Raw genomic sequence first — 22,016 nt, forward strand, 5'->3', positions numbered from 1 at the left:
TTGGATCATGGAGAAAGCAAGAGAGTTCCAGAAAAACATCTATTTCTGCTTCATTGACTATGCCAAGGCCTTTGACTGTGTGGATCACAATAAACTGTGGAACATTCTGAAAGAGATGGGAATCCCAGACCACCTGACCTGCCTCTTGAGAAACCTGTATGCAGGTCAGGAAGCAACAGTTAGAACTGGGCATGGAACAACAGACTGGTTCCAAATAGGAAAAGGAGTACGTCAAGGTTGTATATTGTCACCCTGCTTATTTAAATCATATGCAGAGTACATCATGAGGAATGCTGGGCTGGAAGAAGCACAGGCTGGAATCAAGATTGCCGGGAGAGATATCAATAACCTCAGATATGCAGATGACACCACCAGAAAGTGAAGAGGAACTAAAAAGCCTCTTGATGAAAGTGAAAGAGGAGAGTGAAAAAGTTGGCCTGAAGCTCAACATTCAGAAAACAAAGATCATGGCATCTGGTTTCATTACTTCATGGGAAATAGATGGGGAAACAGTGGAAGCAGTGTCAGACTTTATTTTTTTGGGCTCCAAAATCACTGTGAATGCTGATTGCAGCCATGAAATTAAAAGACGCTTACTCCTTGGAAGAAAAGTTATGACCAACCTAGATAGCATATTAAAAAGCAGAGACATTACTTTGCCAATCAAGGTCCGTCTAGTCAAGGCTATGGTTTTTCCCATGGTCATGTATGGATGTGAGAGTTGGACTGTGAAGAAAGCTGATTGCTGAAGAATTGATGCTTTTGAATTGTGGTGATGGAGAAGACTCTTGATAGTCCCTTGGACTGCAAGGAGATCCAGCCAGTCCATTCTAAAGAAGATCAATCCTGGGTGTTCATTGGAAGGACTGATGCTAAAGCTGAAACTCCAATACTTTGGCCACCTCATGCGAAGAGTTGACTCACTGGAAAAAACTCTGATGCTGGGAGGGATTGGGGGCAAGAGGAGACAGGGATGACAGAGAATGAGATGGCTGGATGGCATCACCGACTCGATGGACATGAGTTTGAGTGAACTCCGGGAGTTGGTGATGGACAGGGAGGCCTGGCGTGCTGTGATTCATGGGGTCGCAAAGAATCGGACACGACTGAGCGACTGAACTGAACTGAACTGAATCATGTTATCTTAAAATGTAAATTATGGGAGTAGGTCTGCTCTTTACAACCTTCAGACATTCTTTGGATTCATTGGAGAGTATATAGCTCCATTGCTAACACTAGCAAGGGGGTACTCTTTCTACCCCCTTCTGATGTCTATGTCAGAAGCTTTCTCTATCTCCTTTATACTTTAATAAAACTTTATTACACACAAGCCAAAAAAAACCAAAACCTTAAAAAAATCTCTGATCAGACTTTGGTTTCTGCCATGATACAATAAACAGTACAATAATAGCCATAAATCACATAAAAGCAAATATTGAACATAATCAAGATAGATTTCAATGATGGGAAAATATTAAGCAAGTGACTTACTCCTGGTAATTTTGCAGTCACCAAAATTATAGTCACCAAATTATAGTCATGAAAAGCTACAGGGACGCTCCTGTAGCTCAGATGGTGAAGAATCTGGCTGAAATCCGCAAAACCTGGGTTCAATCCCCAGGTCGGGAAGATTCCCTGGAGAAGGGAATGACTACCCACTCTAGTATTCTCGCCTTGAGAATTACAAGGACATAAAAACCTGGGCAGCTATAGTCCATGGGGTTGCAAAAAGTCGGACACAGCTAAGTGACTAATGCTAATATTATGGTTGTTGAGGTGGTTTTTAAATTGAAAATTACTCTTAGCCTCTTATTTGACTTAACTCCCATAGTTACGTAGCATCGGATAAGTTTATTCTGGCTTTTTAATCTCCAAATAAGACTGGATTCCCTGGTGGCTCAGAGGGTAGAGAGTCTGTCTGCAATGTGGGAGCCCTGAGTTTGATCTGTGTGTCGGGAAGATCCCCTGGGGAAGAAAATGCAACCACTCCAGGATTCTTGCCTGAAAAATCATATGGATGGAGAAGCGTGGTTAGCTATAGTCCATAGGGTCACAAAGAGTCCGGCTTTCAGTGAAAAATTAGTTGGTCACTCCAAGAAAGAAATGGAAAATTTTATTCAAGTCAAGTTTTGGATTATAACCTGAGGATAACTCAGAAATCCCCAAGAACTGTTCTGCCCGTTAGAAGTCAAAGGACAGTTAACATACGTTTTTGAGATGGAGACCTGTACATTAAATGATGTATATTTGACAGTGGATACAATCTCGATCTAAGGAAGGAAAGTTATGACCAACCTTGATAGTATATTAAAAAGCAGAGACATTACTTTGCCAACCAAGGTCCATCTAGTCAAGGCAATGGTTTTTCCCATGGTCATGTATGGATGTGAGAGTTGGACTGTGAAGAAGGCTGATCGTCGAAGAATCGATGCTTTTGAACTGTGGTGTTGGAGAAGACTCTTGAGAGTCCCTTATACTGCAAGGAGATCCAACCAGTCCATTCTAAAGGAGATCAACCCTGGATGTTCATTGGAGGGACTGATGCTAAAGCTGAAACTGCAATACTTTGGCCACCTCATGGGACGAGTTGACTCACTGGAAAAGACTGTGATGCTGGGAAAGGTTGGGGGCGGGAGGAGAAGGGGACGACGGAGAATGAGATGGCTGGATGGCATCACTGACTCTGTGGACATGAATTTGAGTGTACTCCGGGAGTTGGTGATGGACAGGGAGGCCTGGCGTGCTGTGATTCATGGGGTCGCGGAGAGTCGGACACGACTGAGCGACTGAACTGAACTGAACTGAAGCAAATAATAGGTCATGGTTCATGTGAAAGTGTTAGTTGCTCACTTGTGTCTTACTCTTTACAACCCCATGGACTGAAGCCCACCAGGCTCCTCTGTCCATGGGGTTTCCCAGGCAAGAATACTGGAGTGGGTTGCCATTTCCTCCTCTAGGGGACCTTCCTGACTCAGGGATCAAACCCAGAACCCTCACATTGCAGGCAGATTCTTTACCATCTGAGCCACCAGGGAAGTCATGGGTCATAGTGGTGCCATGTGAGATCAAGAAGGAATATCTTAAGGGGCTGCTTTGTTGATGCTAGAAGAATGTTGCTCTTTAAGGCTGAGTAGGTGTTACTGTTGATGGTGGAGGTTTGGCCAATGCATAATAGATATACTCAATGCACAGTGGAGGGGAGAGAGGAAGTGAAAGGCCAGAGGGAAACTTTTGTTTATAATTTTTCCTATCTCATCACAAAATATGGATTTTATTTCACACCTGTTCTAGCAGAATGAAGTTTGAGTCAGTATAATTGCTCTTCCAAAATTCTTTTTTTTTAAATTTATTTATTTTATTTTATTTTTTTTGGTAATTAATTTATTTTTTATTGGAGGCAAATTATTTTACAATATTATATTGGTTGGTTTTGCCATACATTGACATGAATTCACCCCGGGTTTACATAAGTTCCCCCTCCTGAACCCCCCTCCCACCTCCCTCCTCCCTTTATCCTCCCTCTGTGTCATCCCCGCATGCCAGCCCCGAGCATCCTATAACATGCATTGACCCTGAACTAGTGATTCATTTCACATATGACAACATACGTGTTTCAATGCATTCTCCCAAACCATCCCACCCTCACCCTCTCCCATAGAGTCCCAAAGACTGTTCTATACATCTGTGTCTCTTTTGCTGTCTCGTATACAGGGTTATCATTTGCATCTTTCTAAATTCCATATATATGCGTTAGTATACTGTATTGGTGTTTTTCTTTCTGGCTTACTTCACTCTGTATAATAGGCTCCAGTTTCATCCACCTCATTACAACTGATTCAAATGTATTCTTTTTAATGGCTGAATAATACTCCATTGTGTATATGTACCAAAGCTTTCTTATCCATTCATCTGCAGATGGACATCTAGGTTGCTTCCATGTCCTGGCTATTATAAACAGTGCTGCAATGGACATTGGAGTACACGTGTCTCTTTCAATTCTGGTTTCCTCGGTGTGTATGCCCAGGAGTGCGATTGCTGGATCATATGGCAGTTCTACTTCCAGTTTTTTAAGGAATCTCCACACTGTTCTCCAGTGTGGCTGTACTAGTTTGCATTCCCACCAACAGTGTAAGAGGGTTCCTTTCTCTCCACACCCTCTCCAGCATTTATTGCATGTAGACTTTTGGATAGCAGCCATTCTGACTGGTGTGAAATGGTATCTCATTGTGGTTTTGATTTGCATTTCTCTGATTATGAGGGACGTTGAGCATTTTTTCATGTGTTTGTTAGCCATCTGTATGTCTTCTTTGGAGAAATGTCTGTTTAGTTCTTTGGCCCATTTTTTGATTGGGTCATTTATTTTTCTGGAATTGAGTTGCAGGAGCTGCTTGTATATTTTGGAGATTAATCCTTTATCCGTTGCTTCATTTGCTATTATTTTCTCCCATTCTGAAGGCTGTCTTTTCACCTTACTTATAGTTTCCTTTGCTGTGCAGAAGCTTTTGATTTTAATTAGGTCCCATTTGTTTATTTTTGCTTTTATTTCCAATATTCTGGGAGGTGGGTCATGGAGGATCCTGCTGTGACTTATGTCGGAGTGTGTTTTGCCTACGTTCTCCTCTAGGAGTTTTATAGTTTCTGGTCTTACATTTAGCTCTCTAATCCATTTTGAATTTATTTTTGTGTATGGTGTTAGGAAGTGTTCTAGTTTCATTCTTTTACAGGTGGCTGACCAGTTTTCCCAGCACCACTTGTTAAAGAGACTGTCTTTTCTCCAATTTGTATTCTTGCCTCCTTTGTCAAAGATTAGGTGTCCATAGGTGCGTGGATTTATCTCTGGGCTTTCTATTTTGTTCCATTGATCTATATTTCTGTCTTTATGCCAGTACCATACTGTCTTGATGATTGTGGCTTTGTAGTAGAGCCTGAAGTCCGGCAGGTTAATTCCCCCAGTTCCATTTTTCTTCCTCAAGATTGCTTTGGCTATTCAAGGTTTTTTGTATTTCCATATAAATTGTGAGATTATTTTTTCTAGTTCTGTGAAAAATATCGTTGGTAGCTTGATAGGGATTGCATTGAATGTATAAATTACTTTGGGTAGTATACTCATTTTCACAATATTTATTCTTCCCATCCACGAACAAGGTATATTTCTCCATCTATTAGTGTCCTCTTTGATTACTTTCAGTAGTGTTTTATAGTTTTCTATGTACAAGTCTTGTTTCCTTAGGTTGATATATTCCTAAGTATTTAATTCTTTTCGTTGCAACAGTGAATGGAATAGTTTTCTTAATTTCTCTTTCTATTCTCTCATTATTAGTGTATAGAAATGCAAGGGATTTCTGTGTGTTGATTTTATATCCTGCAACGTTACTGTAATCATTGATTAGTTCTAGTAGTTTTCTGGTAGAGTCTCTAGGGTTTTCTGTGTAGAGGATCATGTCATCAGCCAACAGTGAAAGTTTTACTTCTTCTTTTCCAATTTGTATTCCTTTTATGTCTTTTTCTGCTCTGATTGCTGTGGCCAAAACTTCCAGACTATGTTGAATAGTAGTGGTGAGAGTGAGCACCCTTGTCTTGTTCCTGACTTTAGGGGAAATGCTTTCAGTTTTTCACCATTGAGGATAATGTTTGCTGTGGGTTTGTCATATATAGCTTTTATTATGTTGAGATATGTCCCTTCTATTCCCACTTTCTGGAGGGTTTTTATCATAAATGGATGTTGAATTTTGTCAAAGGCTTTCTCTGCATCTATTGAGATAATCATATGATTTTTATCTTTCAGTTTGTTAATGTGGTGTATTACGTTGATTGATTTGCGGATATTGAAGAATCCTTGCATTCCTGGGATAAAGCCCACTTGGTCATGATGTATGATCTTCTTAATGTGTTGTTGGATTCTGATTGCTAGAATTTTGTTCAGGATTTTTGCATCTATGTTCATCAGTGATATTGGCCTGTAGTTTTCTTTTTTTGTGGGGTCTTTACCAGGTTTTGGGATTAGGGTGATGGTGGCCTCATAGAATAAGTTTGGAAGTTTCCCTTCCTCAGCAATTTTCTGGAAGAGTTTGAGTAGAATAGGTGTTAGCTCTTCTCTAAATTTTTGGTAGAATTCGGCTGTGAAGCCGTCTGGATCTGGGCTTTTGTTTGCTGGAAGATTCTTGATTACAGCCTCTAGTTCCGTGCTTGTGATAGGTCTGTTCAGATTTTCTATTTCTTCCTGGTTCAGTTTTGGAAAGTTGTACTTTTCTAGGAATTTGTCCATTTCTTCCAGGTTATTCATTTTATTGCCATATAATTGCTGATAGTAGTCTCTAATAATCCTTTGTATTTCTGTGTTGTCAGTTGTGATCTCTCCATTTTCATTTCTAATTTTATTGATTTGGTTCTTCTCCCTTTGTTTCTTGATAAGTCTGGCTAGCGGTTTGTCAATTTTATTTACTTTCTAAAGAACCAGCTTTTGGCTTTGTTGATTTTTGCTATGGTCTCTTTTGTTTCTTTTGCATTTATCTCTGCCCTAATTTTTACGATTTCTTTCCTTCTACTGACCTGGGGTTCTTCATTTCTTCCTTTTCTAGTTGCTTTAGATGTAGAGTTAGGTTATTTAGTTGAATTTTTTCTTGTTTCTTGAGGTGTGCCTGTATTGCTATGAACTTGCCCCTTAGCACTGCTTTTACAGTGTCCCAGAGGTTTTGGGTTGTTGTGTTTTCATTTTCATTCATTTCTATGCATATTTTGATTTCTCTTTTGATTTCTTCTATGATTTGTTCATTATTCAGCAGCGTGTTGTTCAGGCTCCATATGTTGGCATTTTTAATAGTTTTTCTCCCGTAATTGAGATCTAATCTTAATGCATTGTGGTCAGAAAAGATGCATGGAATGATTTCAACTTTTTTGAATTTACCAAGACTAGATTTATGGCCCAGGATGTGATCTATCCTGGAAAAGGTTCCGTGTGCACTTGAGAAAAAGGTGAAATTCATTGTTTTGGTATGAAATGTCCTATAGATATCTATTAGGTCTAACTGGTCTATTGTATCATTTAAAGTTTGTGTTTCCTTGTTAATTTTCTGTTTAGTTGATCTATCCATAGATGTAAGTGGGGTATTAAAATCTCCCACTATTATTGCATTATTGTTAATTTCCCCTTTCATATTTGTTAGTAATTGTCTTACATATTGCGGTGCTCCTATGTTCGGTGCATGAATATTTATAATTGTTATATCTTCTTCTTGGATTGATCCTTTGATCATTATGTAGTTTCCTTCTTTGTCTCTTTTCACAGCCTTTGTTTTAAAGTCTATTTTATCTGATATGAGTATTGCTACTCCTGCTTTCTTTTGGTCTCTATTTGCATGGAATATCTTTTTCCAGCCCTTTACTTTCAGTCTGTATGTGTCCCTCGTTTTGAGGTGGGTCTCTTGCAGACAACATATATGGGGGTCTTGTTTTTGTATCCATTCAGCCAGCCTGTGTCTTTTGGTTGGGGCATTCAACCCATTTACGTTTAAGGTAATTATTGATAAGTACGATGCCGTAGCCATTTTCTTTATTGCCTTGGGTTCGAGTTTATACACCCTTTCTGTGTTTCCTGTCTAGAAATGATCCTTTAGCATTTGTTGGAGAGCTGGTTTGGTGATGTTGAATTCTCTCAGCTTTTGCTTGTCTGTAAAGCTTTTGATTTCTCCTTCATATTTGAATGAGATCCTTGCTGGGTACAGTAGTCTGGACTGTAGGTTATTTTCTTTCATCACTTTAAGTATGTCTTGCCATTCCCTCCTGGCCTGAAGAGTTTCTGTTGAAAGATCGGCTGTTATCCTTATGGGAATCCCCTTGTGTGTTATTTGCTGTTTTTCCCTTGCTGCTTTTAATATTTGTTCTTTGTGTTTGATCTTTGTTAATTTGAATAATATGTGTCTTGGAGTATTTCGCCTTGGGTTTATCCTGTTGGGGACTCTCTGGGTTTCTTGGACTTGGGTGATTATTTCTTTCCCTATTTTAGGGAAGTTTTCAACTATTATCTCCTCAAGTATTCTCTCATGGTCTTTCTTTTTGTCTTCTTCTTCTGGGACTCCTATGATTCGAATGTTGGAGCGTTTAACATTGTCCCAGAGGTCTCTAATATTGTCCTCATTTCTTTTAATTCATTTTTCTTTTTTCCTCTCTGTTTCATTTATTTCTACAATTCTATCTTCTAGCTCACTTATCCTGTCTTCTGCCTCTGTTATTCTACTGTTTGTTCCCTCCAGAGTGTTTCTGATCTCATCTATTGCATTATTCATTGTATATTGACTGTTTTTTATTTCCTCTAGGTCCTTCTTAAACCTTTGTTCCATCTTCTCAATCCTTTTCTCCAGGTTATCTGTAACTCCATTTTGCTTTCAAGATTTTGAATCATTTTCACAATCAAAATTTGAAATTCTTTATCAGGTAGATTCCCTATATCTTCCTCTTTTGTTTGTGTTGGTGGGCATTTATCTTGTTCCTTTACTTGCTGGGTATTTCTCTGCCTCTTCATCTTGCTTATAATGCTTTGCTTGGGGTGGCCTTTCCTTCTTCTGGCCGTTTGTGGAGATCTCTTTATTATGTAGTTTCCTCGCTGTGTGTGGGGTTGGCCAGGTGACTTGTCAAAGTTCCCTGGTTATGGAAGCTTGTGTCGGTGTTCTGGTGGGTGGAGCTGGATTTGTTCTCTCTGGAGTGCAATGAAGTGTCCAGTAATGAGTTATGAGATGTCAGTGGGTTTGGAGTGACTTTGGGCAGCCTGTATATTGAAGCTCAGGGCTAGTTTCCTGTGTTACTGGAGAATTTGCGTGGTATGTCTTGCTCTGGAACTTGTTGACCCTTGGGTGGTGCTTGGTTTTAGTGTAGGTATGGAGACGTTTGATGAGCTCCTGTCGATTAATGTTCCCTGGAGTCAGGAGTTCTCTGGTGTTCTCAGGATTTGGCCTTAAGCCTCTTGCCTCTGGTTTTTGGTCTTATTCTTGGAGTAGCATCTAGATGTCTCTATCTGTCATTTCCAAGGTGGTTCCCTCTGTTTTAGTTTCTATTTGCTGGTCTCTTCAGTGTCTAATTTCCACCCTGATACTAGGGGGTGGGTGGACACTTTTTAAGGCTCAGTTGTTCAGTCCTTTTCTGGGAAGGGAGGAACACTGCAGTCGAATATCTCTGGCGTCTGTAGGGTGTGCTCGCAGCGTCTCGGCCACACTGGGTTTGCCCCCGCTCACAACACGTATGCTGTCCCAGTCTATACTGCACAGGCTCTAGGTTGCTCTGCCGGGAACTGTGTGAGGCCGGCGCCGGGTTGTATGCACTTCCCAGGTGTGAGCGGCTCAAGTTCAGGTTCTCAGGTACTCCACAAAGGCGCAGACTTGGTTGGGCCTGTGTTTTGTGCCTTCCCTGGTCTGAGCAGTTCAGGGGACCAGGTGTTTGGCGAGCGCGGTCTCTGCGACTTATCGCTTCCCCAGTCCCCGCCACTCAGTTTTCTGGGTGTACATCCGGCGCACCTTCTCAGGGGGATATCGACCGGCCCGAGCCCAAGAAGTCCTGAATAGCAACAAGCCTGTCTGCAGTTTGTATCAGATGCCTTTCTGGGGCCGCAGTTGCCCGCTCCGGCTCTGGCTGCCCTCCCTGCCTGTCTCGGCGGGGGATGGGGGATGGGCCAGCCACAGCAGGCTCGCTCTGCTCAGTCCTTTATTCTGTGAATGGGGCTGGCCGAGTCGTAGGTTAGAGCTTTCCACCTTTTCATGGGGAAGCTATCCCACAGTCTGCTTTGCTCTCCCCAGTTCTCTCAAATTGTTCTCGAGGCATTCAAGCCCAGTCCTCTCTCTAAGCAGTTCAGCCGGCTCCTCCCTGCCCAGCCCCCGCTTGCTAATGGCGTATGCAGGCGTCTGCGCTGCTTCTCCGCTGGGAGTTACCGTTTGGTGGGTAATCTGTGGGTTTTTAAAAAATCTTAAAAAAAAAGAGGGTTATGTGGCCCTCTGATCTTCCAAGGCTCGCCACAGATTCGTCAGTGAGAGTGTTTCCTGGTGTTTGGAAACTTCTCTCTTTTTAAAGCCTCCCTTCCCGGGACGGAGCTCCGTCCTTACTTCTTTTGTCTCGCTTTTTATCTTTTATGTTTTTTCCTACCTTCTTTTGAAGACAATGGGCTGCTTTTCTGGGTGCCTGACGTCCTCTGCCAGTATTCAGAAGTTGTTTTGTGAACTTTACTCCGCGTTCAAATGTTCTTTTGATGAATTTGTGGGGGAGAGAGTGGTCTCGCTGTCCTATTCCTCCGCCATCTTGTTCCTTCCTCCCCAAAATTCATTCAGTTCAGTTCAGTTCAGTCGCTCAGTCGTGTCCGACTCTCCGCGACCCCATGAATCACAGCACGCCAGGCCTCCCTGTCCATCACCAACTCCCGGAGTTCACTCAAACTCATGTCCACAGAGTCCGTGATGCCATCCAGCCATCTCATTCTCCGTCGTCCCCTTCTCCTCCCGCCCCCAACCTTTCCCAGCATCAGAGTCTTTTCCAGTGAGTCAGCTCGTCGCATGAGGTGGCCAAAGTATTGCAGTTTCAGCTTCAGCATCAGTCCCTCCAATGAACATCCAGGATTGATCTCCTCCAGAATGGACTGGTTGGATCTCCTTGCAGTATAAGGGACTCTCAAGAGTCTTCTCCAACACCACAGTTCAAAAGCATCGATTCTTCGGCAGTCAGCCTTCTTCACAGTCCAACTCTCACATCCATACATGACCACGGGAAAAACCATTGCCTTGACTAGACGGACCTTGGTTGGCAAAGTAATGTCTCTGCTTTTTAATATACTATCAAGGTTGGTCATAACTTTCCTTCCAAGGAGCAAGCGTCTTTTAATTTCATGGCTGCAATCAGCATCTGTAGTGATTTTGGAGCCCAAAAAAATAAAGTCTGACACTGTTTCCACTGTTTTTCCATCTATTTCCCATGAAGTGATGGGACCAGATGCCATGATCTTTGTTTTCTGAATGTTGAGCTTCAAGCCAACCTTTTCACTCTCCTCTTTCACTTTCATCAAGAGGCTTTTGAGTTCCTCTTCACTTTCTGCCATAAGGGTAGTGTCATCTGCATATCTGAGGTTATTGATATTTCTCCCGGCAATCTTGATTCCAGCTTGTGCTTCTTCCAGCCCAGCGTTCCTCATGATGTACTCTGCATAGAAGTTAAATAAGCAAGGTGACAATATACAACCTTGACGTACACCTTTTCCTATTTGGAACCAGTCTGTTGTTCCATGTCCAGTTCTAACAGTTGCTTCCTGACCTGCATACAGGTTTCTCAAGAGGCAGGTCAGGTGGTCTGGGATTCCCATCTCTTTCAGAATGTTCCACAGTTTATTGTGATCCACACAGTCAAAGGCTTTGGCATAGTCAATAAAGCAGAAATAGATGTTTTTCTGAAACTCTCTTGCTTTCTCCATGATCCAGCGGATGTTGGCAATTTGATCTCTGGTGCCTCTGCCTTTTCTAAAACCTGCTTGAACATCTGGGAGTTCACGGTTTATATACTGCTGAAGCCTGGCTTGGAGAATTTTGAGCATCACTTTACTAGCGTGTGAGATGAGTGCAATTGTGCGGTAGTTTGAGCATTCTTTGGCATTGCCTTTCTTAGGGATTGGAATTAAAAATACAATAAATGCACATTTTTTCTTTTTTTCCAAACAACAAATTATCTCCTGAAATTCTGGAGTATGACCAGAGTTTCCTGTAAGAGTCACTTTTAAATCTATATGAAAATTGGTTTAATTATCATGAATTGATGAAATATTCATAAGTGTATCTTCATCTGATTCTCAGTCTATCCTTTTTATAGTTTTTCTCTGTTGTCTAATCTTGGATAAATAATATTCAATAAAGTTCTTAACATCTGAAGAAGACTTCAGTAGAATAAAGTTGGTTATAGGGTATCAGTCAATAAATAAAACATGAAGTTACTGATTTTATGAGAGGTTAGAATAACATTGGTCATAGTGTACTATGTAATTTGTTATTAAATAAGGATGGATACTGAATATCCAGTATGATAATAATTGTGAAGTTCTACAGGTATGCAAACAAGCATTCTATTAAAAATATCATCCTGAGAAGTTTATCAAAATGTTACAAAAGTTTTGAAAATTTTCATATTATTCTTTCAGTTTTGTTAAATTCTCAATTTATTTCCAATGAAAATATCTACTTCCATAATAGTATAACACAATTAAATATAAAAGACTCATTGTGAAAAATATATCATAGCTTCCCTGACAGTTTCAGGCATGAGTAAGTAAATATTTCTCTAGAAATAGTTTCTCTACCACCCAGGCAAAAATTTAGAGCATCACACAGGAAGATCAGATCATTAGGCCCCTCAATGTAGGTTTTGGAAAGGAAGACATCTAGCTTCTCATGACCTAACATACCTGCAATTTAGTCCTTGAAGATATGTCAAGTCCCTTTTGCCCTTGGAGATATGCCATGAATTCTTCCTTGGAAATTGGTCCACAGGGATGACGAAATGTTGCAATAATCAATCCCCAATATGTGAAGTGCCCTGGAATTATTAGGATAAAAGACAAGGCATACTCTGCTCTGCTTCTGATATTCATTTTAGAAATAAATTCCTGGAAGATTTTACATTCGATCAGGAACTTAACAAAATTTCTAGGTTGATTAATTTTTCTTCAGAATAAAACAGAATGACTACGCTAAAATTTAAAAAGAACTTATCTCAAAGAAAAAAATTATCATATTACAGAAATTTTTAATTGAAATAGTCTTCATATTTTATTTGTGAGTAAATGTTGAAGTTGACATACTTCAGATAACATTGGAGAAAAGTGTTTTTCAATCAACCTTGCCTCCCAGTAAGTATTATTCTCAAAATTGGAAGGCTTTAGTTGAAATCAAATAAAGCAAGGATAATATCAGAAGAGTATCATTTTAGATATCTTTGCCTTCAGTAGTGCTAGGACTGGTGGACCCAGAAATATAGAGTTGTTATGATCATGGTCTTCTGGCAATTTAGAAATATAATTTTGGAAGAAATTTGATTTTGAAGGTTATGATAATTTTGTATCTTTTGGAAATTAATACTATGTATGTGGTCCCTCTGCTAAAGTCCAAAGATTGAAAGTTACTTTTCATTAATATTAAATAATATTGGGTGAAATAGTAGAGCATGGTATACTAAAAATATTCTATTATGATTGTTTTTGATATATATAGCATTTTAATAAGCATATTTGAAATTACTATGACAGGAATATAATGGATGTGCTCTCATCAATCTATCTTGGTAGAAATAGAGAGCCAACATTTAATAGTTCTAACTATGGATACATTACCCAATTCTGTTTCCTTTTTCTCATATGAAAAATGTGGCTAGTAATTCTAAGGAAGAATAATATCATGGACATTAAATGTATTAATAATGGGAAGCATTCAGAACTGTGTCAGGCTTAAACAAATTATTCAATATACTGCCTTTTGTTGTATTCAAATGTCAATTTATATCTATTTCTATATTGGGAATCAAATTAATATTTTGCTATTCATACACAGTCCATACCTCATTATCATCAGTTCTTGGAAACGCAAAACAAATATAAATATGTCATGTCATATATAGAAACACAAAGCTTTTTGAAATAATTTCTGATAGGTTTCAACTTGGATTTTTCAGCAGTGTAGATCATTTGAACACTATGGGCAGAAGGAATATCACACACGTGTCTGACTTCATCCTCGTGGGACTGACAGACTCTGAAGTGATCCGGCTGGTCCTCTTCACCCTCTTCCTCCTGATGTACCTGATCACTGTGCTGGGCAATGCAGGAATGATGCTGATAATCTGCCTCGATCTCCAGCTTCACACCCCCATGTATTTTTTCCTCAGTCACCTATCATTTCTTGACCTCAGTTACTCAAGTGTCATCACCCCTAAAACCTTAGACAACTTACTGACTTCCATCAAAACTATTTCATACCTGAACTGCTTCACTCAGATGTATTTCTTTGTCTTCTTGGGTGCCTCTGAATGTTTCCTTCTCTCCTCCATGGCCTATGATCGCTATGTAGCCATCTGTAACCCTCTGCATTACCCAGTTGTTATGTCCACCAGGCGATGCTGCTCTCTTGTCTGTGGATCTTATTTGATTGGCTTTACAGATTCCTTTGTCAATGTGCTTTGCATGAACAAATTGCATTTCTGCAACTCCAATGTAATCTATCACTTTTTCTGTGACACATCCCCCATTCTATCCCTGTCCTGCACTGACACACATGATATTGAAATCATGATATTCATTGTTGCTGGCTGTACCCTCGTGGTGTCTATGATCACAATATTCGTGTCCTATGTGTCCATCCTGTCCACCATCCTGAAAATGACTTCCACTTCAGGGAAGCAGAAAGCCTTCTCTACCTGTGCCTCCCATCTCCTGGGAGTAACCATCTTTTACGGCACTATGATTTTCACTTACCTAAAACCAAGTAAGTCCTATTCTTTGGGAAAGGATCAAGTGGCTTCTGTTTTTTATACTATTGTCATCCCCATGCTGAATCCCCTCATATACAGTCTTAGAAACAAGGAAGTGAAAAATGCTTTCAGTAGAGTCATTCAGAAAAGAAACGTTTCCAAGCAATTAAAACAACAGTGATGCTGAACTTTTAAGCTATTTTTTTTTCTTCTTCCCTCTATGGCATTTCCTTCCTCTTTCTCCAATAATGAATCGAAGACTTCATCTGTTCTTTATTTATTCATTTATTCAGTAGAATTATCCTTTACTTGACTAAATATTTTCTTGGACATTTATTTGAATATGCCTTTAGAAATCCACATTGTAATTGGGAACACTGACACATGTTAAATCCATGGTGCAAATGTATCTGTTTTTAAGGGTAACTGATTAGCAAAATAAAAATTACTTTTACCACCTTTTAAAGTATATCATGCAGATTCAGAGAAGTTTATGATGGAAAAGAGCTTCATTTTGGGAACAATGATAACAGTTTTATAAATTATTTCATTTACATTGTGGAAAAGCGCTACAACAGAATGCTCTTGTTTTTGAATCAAACATTCCAGACTTATGATTCTAGATCTGCAACTCTTTCAGCTGTGTAACTCTTAAATAAAACACTTCCTCAATCGAACATAATAAATTATGATTCCAGGTCCATAGAGTTTTTGTATAGATTAAATCATATAATTGATGTAAGTGTTTAAGGTAGTACTATTAAATGCAGGCCATTATCATTAGAACACTCTTACTTCTTCAGTATTTTTAACGCATAGTGTTTCATTCTTACAGAATATTCTCTTGTTTGTAAAAAATTACTTTTGGTTGATTTAAAGGATAAACACACAAACAGCTAAAAAAAACTCAGCACCTCACAGGTTTGGGTTTTAAATGGCACCTGTCAATATTGGAGAAAACTTGAAAAATGTTGAAAATTTAAGGAAGTAGAAATGCCCTAAATATTAATAACTTTGTATGTTTTCTTCCAGATTGATAATTATATATATATATATACATATATATGCACATTTTATGTGCTAGAACAACACTTCTGTCATTTCATATGTACTTTTTGCAGTTTACTGTGTACACAAACAAGATTAACCTTTGACTATTTCTTTTACAATGAATTCTAAGATGAATGTGTTTTTGATACATAGGAAAGATTTAGACTGCAATTCTTTGGACATGTTGTGTTTGTAAATTCATCAAGTATCTCTTCGGTGACTATCTGAAAATATTAAAAAAATCCTTCCTTTCTATGATGTGTCAACAAGTTTCAGTAAATTGCTTTTTAATTGAAATTCTGTATATTTTAAAGTATAGTTGCCTTTCTCCTCATTTCTATAGATTTGTTATGGTCATTAAAAATTATTAAATTAAATGCTTAACTCATTTGTTTTAAATTACTTAACAGAGACAAGTTGTAAAGCTACAAATTTACAATGAATTCAGACTTTGTGTTAGCTCATTAATTTTAGTCTGGTAGAGTGCTAAGAATTCCCCTTAAAGTTTTTCTTGTACATAATATTGAATTTCAATGTTAATCTACTTTGATATTTAAAGGTTAAGAATATATTTTTCATTTATCAAGCATTTAATAATATTTTTTGTTTAAATTTTTGTAACTAGATAGATCATTTTTATTCAAACTATAATGATTATAAACTTTCATTTTTAAAATTAATATTGCTTTCTCTGAAAAACTATATTTGATTATTTTAATAATAAAAAGATGCAAAAGTGCAATTCTTTTTTAGGAGTTAAAAGTTTACATTGTTTTTACTAATTCAAAATTATTAACAAATTTAAGTGTTTTAAATATGAATTATTTTCTGATAATTTGTTTAAACAGTTACTTATCATTTATCAAGGCCATTTGAAGTTATCATGACTGATTTCCTTGTTTTCTAGATTCTTTACTTAGAGCAATTGCTACTTGTTTTTGCTTCCATTAGTTTAATAATATACTTTTTGTCTCCTTTGTTATCATTCATAAGCATAATGTCCTTTTATATATTTATGAGCCCTTTTCAGACTGGTGGGCTTCTGTCTATGGGGTCACACAGAGTCGGACACGACTGAAGTGACTTAGCAGCAGCAGCAGCAGCAGCAGCAGCAGCCCTTTTTGTAAATTATGCTTTTACTATGCTTTCATTTCTATTTTTATGATTAGGAAATGTTTCCTCTTATTTTCTGCAAACAAATATGATGATCAGATTCTATGATGTGGACCATTCTTAAATTAGGTAAATTATAAAGCAACCTAAACTTTATAAATTGACTATACTATACTTATAATCTCCAAAATATACAAGCAGCTCCTGCAGCTCAATTCCAGAAAAATAAACGACCCAATCAAAAAATGGGCCAAAGAACTAAACAGACATTTCTCCAAAGAAGACATACAGATGGCTAACAAATACATGAAAACATGCTCAACATCCCTCATAATCAGAGAAATGCAAATCAAAACCACAATGAGATACCATTTCACACCAGTCAGAATGGCTGCTATCCAAAAGTCCACATGCAATAAATGCTGGAGAGGATGTGGAGAGAAAGGAACCCTCTTACACTGTTGGTGGGAATGCAAACTAGTACAGCCACTATGGAGAACAGTGTGGAGATTCCTTAAAAAACTGGAAATAGAACTGCCATATGATCCAGCAATCGCACTCCTGGGCATACACACTGAGGAAACCAGAATTGAAAGAGACACATGTATTCCAATGTTCATTGCAGCACTGTTTATAATATCCAGGACATGGAAGCAACCTAGATGTCCATCTGCAGACGAATGGATAAGAAAGCTTTGGTACATATACACAATGGAATATTACTCAGTTATTAAAAAGAATGCATTTGAATCAGTTGTAATGAGGTGGATGAAACTGGAGCTTATTATACATAGTGAAGTAAGCCAGAAAGAAAAACACCAATACAGTATACTAACTCGTATATATAGAATTTACAAAGATGATAATGATAACCCTGTAAACAAGACAGCAAAAGAGACACAGGTGTATAGAACCATCTTTGGGACTCTGAGGGAGAGGGTGAGGGTGGGATATTTTGGGAGAATGGCATTGAAACATGTATATTATCATATGTGAAACAAATCACCAGTCCAGGTTTAATGATTGATACAGGATGCTCTGGGCTGGTGCACGGGGTTGACCCAGAGGGAGGATAAGGGGAGGAGGGAGGTGGGAGGGGGGTTCAGAAAAGGGGACTCATGTACACCTGGGGCGGATTCATGTCAATGTATGGCAAAACCAACCGATATAATATTGTAAAATAATTAGCCTCCAATAAAAAAAATAGACCACAAAAAAGAATATGTTTATATGATAATAGAAATATAAGTAATATTATTATTACACATGTGCATTTTGTCATATAATCTATAGGCCATATGAAATATTTCAACCATTTTCATTTACCTAACAGTTCTTTGTTATATTAGTGTATACCACATTTTATGTAAAATGGAGTCTGAAGTAATTTAAAATATAATATGCTTTTTTATGGTGCCATGCCAAAATGCTATTTAATAAAAGTATGATATGGAGAAAAATACCAAGAACATAAATAGCTGCATTTACAGTCAAATAATTGATAAATAGAATGATGATAATACATTTTGCTAAGTATTTCCCATCTACCAGCCAATACTCAAAGGGCTTTAGATATAGATTGAAAAGAGTTTGTCTTCACAAGATAACTTTCAGGTAAGTACCAGCAACATCTACATGTTAATTTCAGGTGATGGAAGACCATCCTCCTACTTGTTCAGTCAAAGACTTAATAGGAATCCTGAAATTTTCTCTTTATCTCACACACCTCACATCCAATCTATCAAGATAGTATATAGATTCAAAATACAAGATATATTTGAAGTCTGACTATATATCAGCATTTTTTCTGCTTGAACTGTGGTGTTGGAGAAGACTCTTGAGAGTCCCTTATACTGCAAGGAGATCCAACCAGTCCATTCTAAAGGAGATCAATCCTGGATGTTCATTGGAGGGACTGATGCTAAAGCTGAAACTGCAATACTTTGGCCACCTCATGCGACGAGTTGACTCACTGGAAAAGACTCTGATGCTGGGAAAGGTTGGGGGCGGGAGGAGAAGGGGACGACGGAGAATGAGATGGCTGGATGGCATCACCGACTCTGTGGACATGAGTTTGAGTGTACTCCGGGAGTTGGTGATGGACAGGGAGGCCTGGCGTGCTGTGATTCATGGGGTCGCGGAGAGTCGGACACGACTGAGCGACTGAACTGAACTGAACTGAACTGAACCTGGTTCAAAGAACCATCATAGTCTTAGAATTATTGCTGCAGTCTCCGGGCTTGTTTCTGCTTGGCCTTGTCCCTCTTGAATTTATTTTTTATTTTTTTCCATTTTAGAAATGTTTTTCCTTTTATTTCTTTTTTTAAAATTTATTTTATTGGAGGCAAATTACCTTACATTAATATATTGGTTGGTTTTGCCATACATTGACATGAATCTGCCCCGGGTGTACATGTGCTCTCCCTCCTGAACCCCCCTCCCACCTCCCTCCTCCCCATATCCTCCCTCCATGTCATTCCCGTGCACCAGCCCCAGGCATCCTGTATCATGCGTCGAACCTGGACTGGTCACTTATGATAATATACATGCTACAATGCCGTTCTCCCCAATCATCCCACCTTCACCCTCTCCCACAGAGTCCCAAAGACTGTTCTGTATGCCTATGTCTCTTTTGCAGTCTCGTATATAGGGTTCAGGTTTCCATCTTTCTAAATTCCATATATATGCGTTAGTATACTGTATTGATGTTTTTCTTTCTGGCTTACTTCACTCTGTATAATTGGCTCCAATTTCATCCACCTCATTAGAACTGATTCAAATGCAGTCTTCTTGATGGCTGAAAAATACTCCATTGTGTATATGTACCAAAGCTTTCTTATCCATTCATCTGCAGATGGACATCTAGGTTGCTTCCATGTCCTGGCTATTATAAACAGTGCTGCAATGAACATTGGAGTACATGTGTCTCTTTCAATTCTGGTTTCCTCAGTGTGTATGCCCAGGAGTGCGATTGCTGGATCATATGGCAGTTCTATTTCAAGTTTTTTGAGGAATCTCCACACTGTTCTCCACAGTGGCTGTACTAGTTTGCATTCCCACCAACAGTGTAAGAGGGTTCCCTTTTCTCCACACCCTCTCCAGCATTTATTGCATGTAGACTTTTGGATAGCAGCCATTCTGACTGGTGTGAAATGGTATCTCATTGTGGTTTTGATTTGCATTTCTCTGATTATGAGGGATGTTGAGCATTTTTTCATGTGTTTGTTAGCCATCTTTATGTCGTCTTTGGAGAAATGTCTGTTTAGTTCTTTGGCCCATTTTTTGATTGGGTCACTTAGTTTCCTGGAATTGAGCTGCAGGAGCTGCTTGTATATTTTGGAGATTAATCCTTTATCCGTTGCTTCATTTGTTATTATTTTCTCCCATTCTGAAGGCTGTCTTTTCACCTTGCTTAGAGTTTCCTTTGCTGTGCAGAAGCTTTTGATTTTAATTAGGTCCCATTTGTTTATTTTTGCTTTTATTTCCAATATTCTGGGAGGTGGGTCTTGGAGGATCCTGCTGTGATTTATGTCAGAGAGTGTTTTGCCTACGTTCTCCTCTAGGAGTTTTATAGTATCTGGCCTTAACATTTAGCTCTCTAATCCATTTTGAGTTTATTTTGGTGTATGGTGTTAGGAAGTGTTCTAATTTCATTCTTTTACAAATGGCTGACCAGTTTTCCCAGCACCACTTGTTAAAGAGACTATCTTTTCTCCATTTTATATTCTTGCCTCCTTTGTCGAAGATAAGGTGTCCATAGGTGCATGGGTTTATCTCTGGGCTTTCTATTTTGTTCCATTGATCTATATTTCTGTCTTTATGCCACTACCATACTCTCTTGTTGACTGTGGCTTTGTAGTAGAGCCTGAAGTCTGGTAGGTTAATTCCTCCAGTTCCATTTTTCTTCTTCAAGATTGCTTTGGCTATTCGAGGTTTTATGTATTTCCATATAAATTGTGAGATTATTTTTTCTAGTTCTGTGAAAAACATCTTTGGTAGCTTGATAGGGATTGCATTGAATGTATAAATTACTTTCGGTAGTATACTCATTTTCACAATATTTATTCTTCCAATCCACGAACAAGGTATATTTCTCCATCTATTAGTGTCCTCTTTGATTACTTTCAGTAGTGTTTTATAGTTTTCTATGTACAAGTCTTTTGTTTCCTTAGGTAGATATATTCCTAAGTATTTAATTCTTTTCGTTGCAACAGTAAATGGAATAGTTTCCGTAATTTCTCTTTCTATTTTCTCATTATTAGTGTATAGGAATGCAAGGGATTTCTGTGTGTTGATTTTATATCCTGCAACGTTACTGTAATCATTGATTAGCTCTAGTAGTTTTCTGGTAGAGTCTCTAGGGTTTTCTGTGTAGAGGATCATGTCATCAGCGAACAGTGAACGTTTTACTTCTTCTTTTCCAATTTGGATTCCTTTTATGTCTTTTTCTGCTCTGATTGCTGAAGCCAAAACTTCCAGAACTATGTTGAATAGTAGTGGTGAGAGTGGGCACCCTTGTCTTGTTCCTGACTTTAGGGGAAATGCTTTCAGTTTTTCACCATTGAGAATAATGTTTGCTGTGGGTTTGTCATATATAGCTTTTATTATGTTGAGATATGTCCCTTCTATTCCCACTTTCTGGAGAGTTTTTATCATAAATGGATGTTGTATTTTGTCAAAGGCTTTCTCTGCATCTATTGAGATAATCATATGATTTTTATCTTTCAGTTTGTTAATGTGGTGTATTACGTTGATTGATTTGCGGATATTGAAGAATCCTTGCATTCCTGGGATAAAGCCCACTTGGTCATGATGTATGATCTTCTTAATATGTTGTTGGATTCTGATTGCTAGAATTTTGTTAAGGATTTTTGCATCTATATTCATCAGTGATATTGGCCTGTAGTTTTCTTTTTTTGTGGGATCTTTACCAGGTTTTGGGATTAGGGTGATAGTGGCCTCATAGAATGAGTTTGGAAGTTTTCCTTCCTCAGCAATTTTCTGAAAGAGTTTGAGTAGAATAGCTGTTAGCTCTTCACTAAATTTTTGGTAGAATTCAGCTGTGAAGCCATCTGGACCTGGGCTTTTGTTTGCTGGAAGCTTTCCGATTACTTCCTCTAGTTCCGTGCTTGTGATGGGTCTGTTCAGATTTTCTATTTCTTCCTGGTTCAGTTTTGGAAAGTTGTACTTTTCTAGGAATTTGTCCATTTCTTCCAAGTTATTCATTTTATTGCCATATAATTGCTGATAGTATTCTCTAATAATCCTTTGTATTTCTGTGTTGTCAGTTGTGATTTCTCCCTTTTCATTTGTAATTTTACTGATTTGGTTCTTCTCCCTTTCTTTCTTGATGAGTCTGGCTAGTGGTTTGTCAGTTT

General features: G+C 38.5%; 1 protein-coding gene across 1 annotated transcript; it reads left to right on the forward strand.

Annotated features, from left to right (window-relative positions):
* Positions 1–13,702: 13,702 nt before the first annotated feature.
* Positions 13,703–14,656, forward strand: LOC148775304 (olfactory receptor 8H1-like). The gene has a single exon (XM_088844594.1). It carries the CDS (start codon positions 13,703–13,705, stop codon positions 14,654–14,656), a length of 954 nt encoding a protein of 317 aa, XP_088700720.1.
* The last annotated feature ends 7,360 nt before the right edge of the window (positions 14,657–22,016 follow it).

This window comes from Moschus berezovskii, chromosome 16 (assembly GCF_049115385.1).
Source record: "Moschus berezovskii isolate FMDL1 chromosome 16, NW_MosBer_1.0, whole genome shotgun sequence".
In the NCBI taxonomy this organism is placed as follows: domain Eukaryota; kingdom Metazoa; phylum Chordata; class Mammalia; order Artiodactyla; family Moschidae; genus Moschus; species Moschus berezovskii.

What these genes read in the sequence shown, in the direction of transcription:
- LOC148775304 (XM_088844594.1), top strand. Translation starts at nt 13,703, where the DNA reads ATGGGCAGAAGGAATATCACACACGTGTCTGACTTCATCCTCGTGGGA.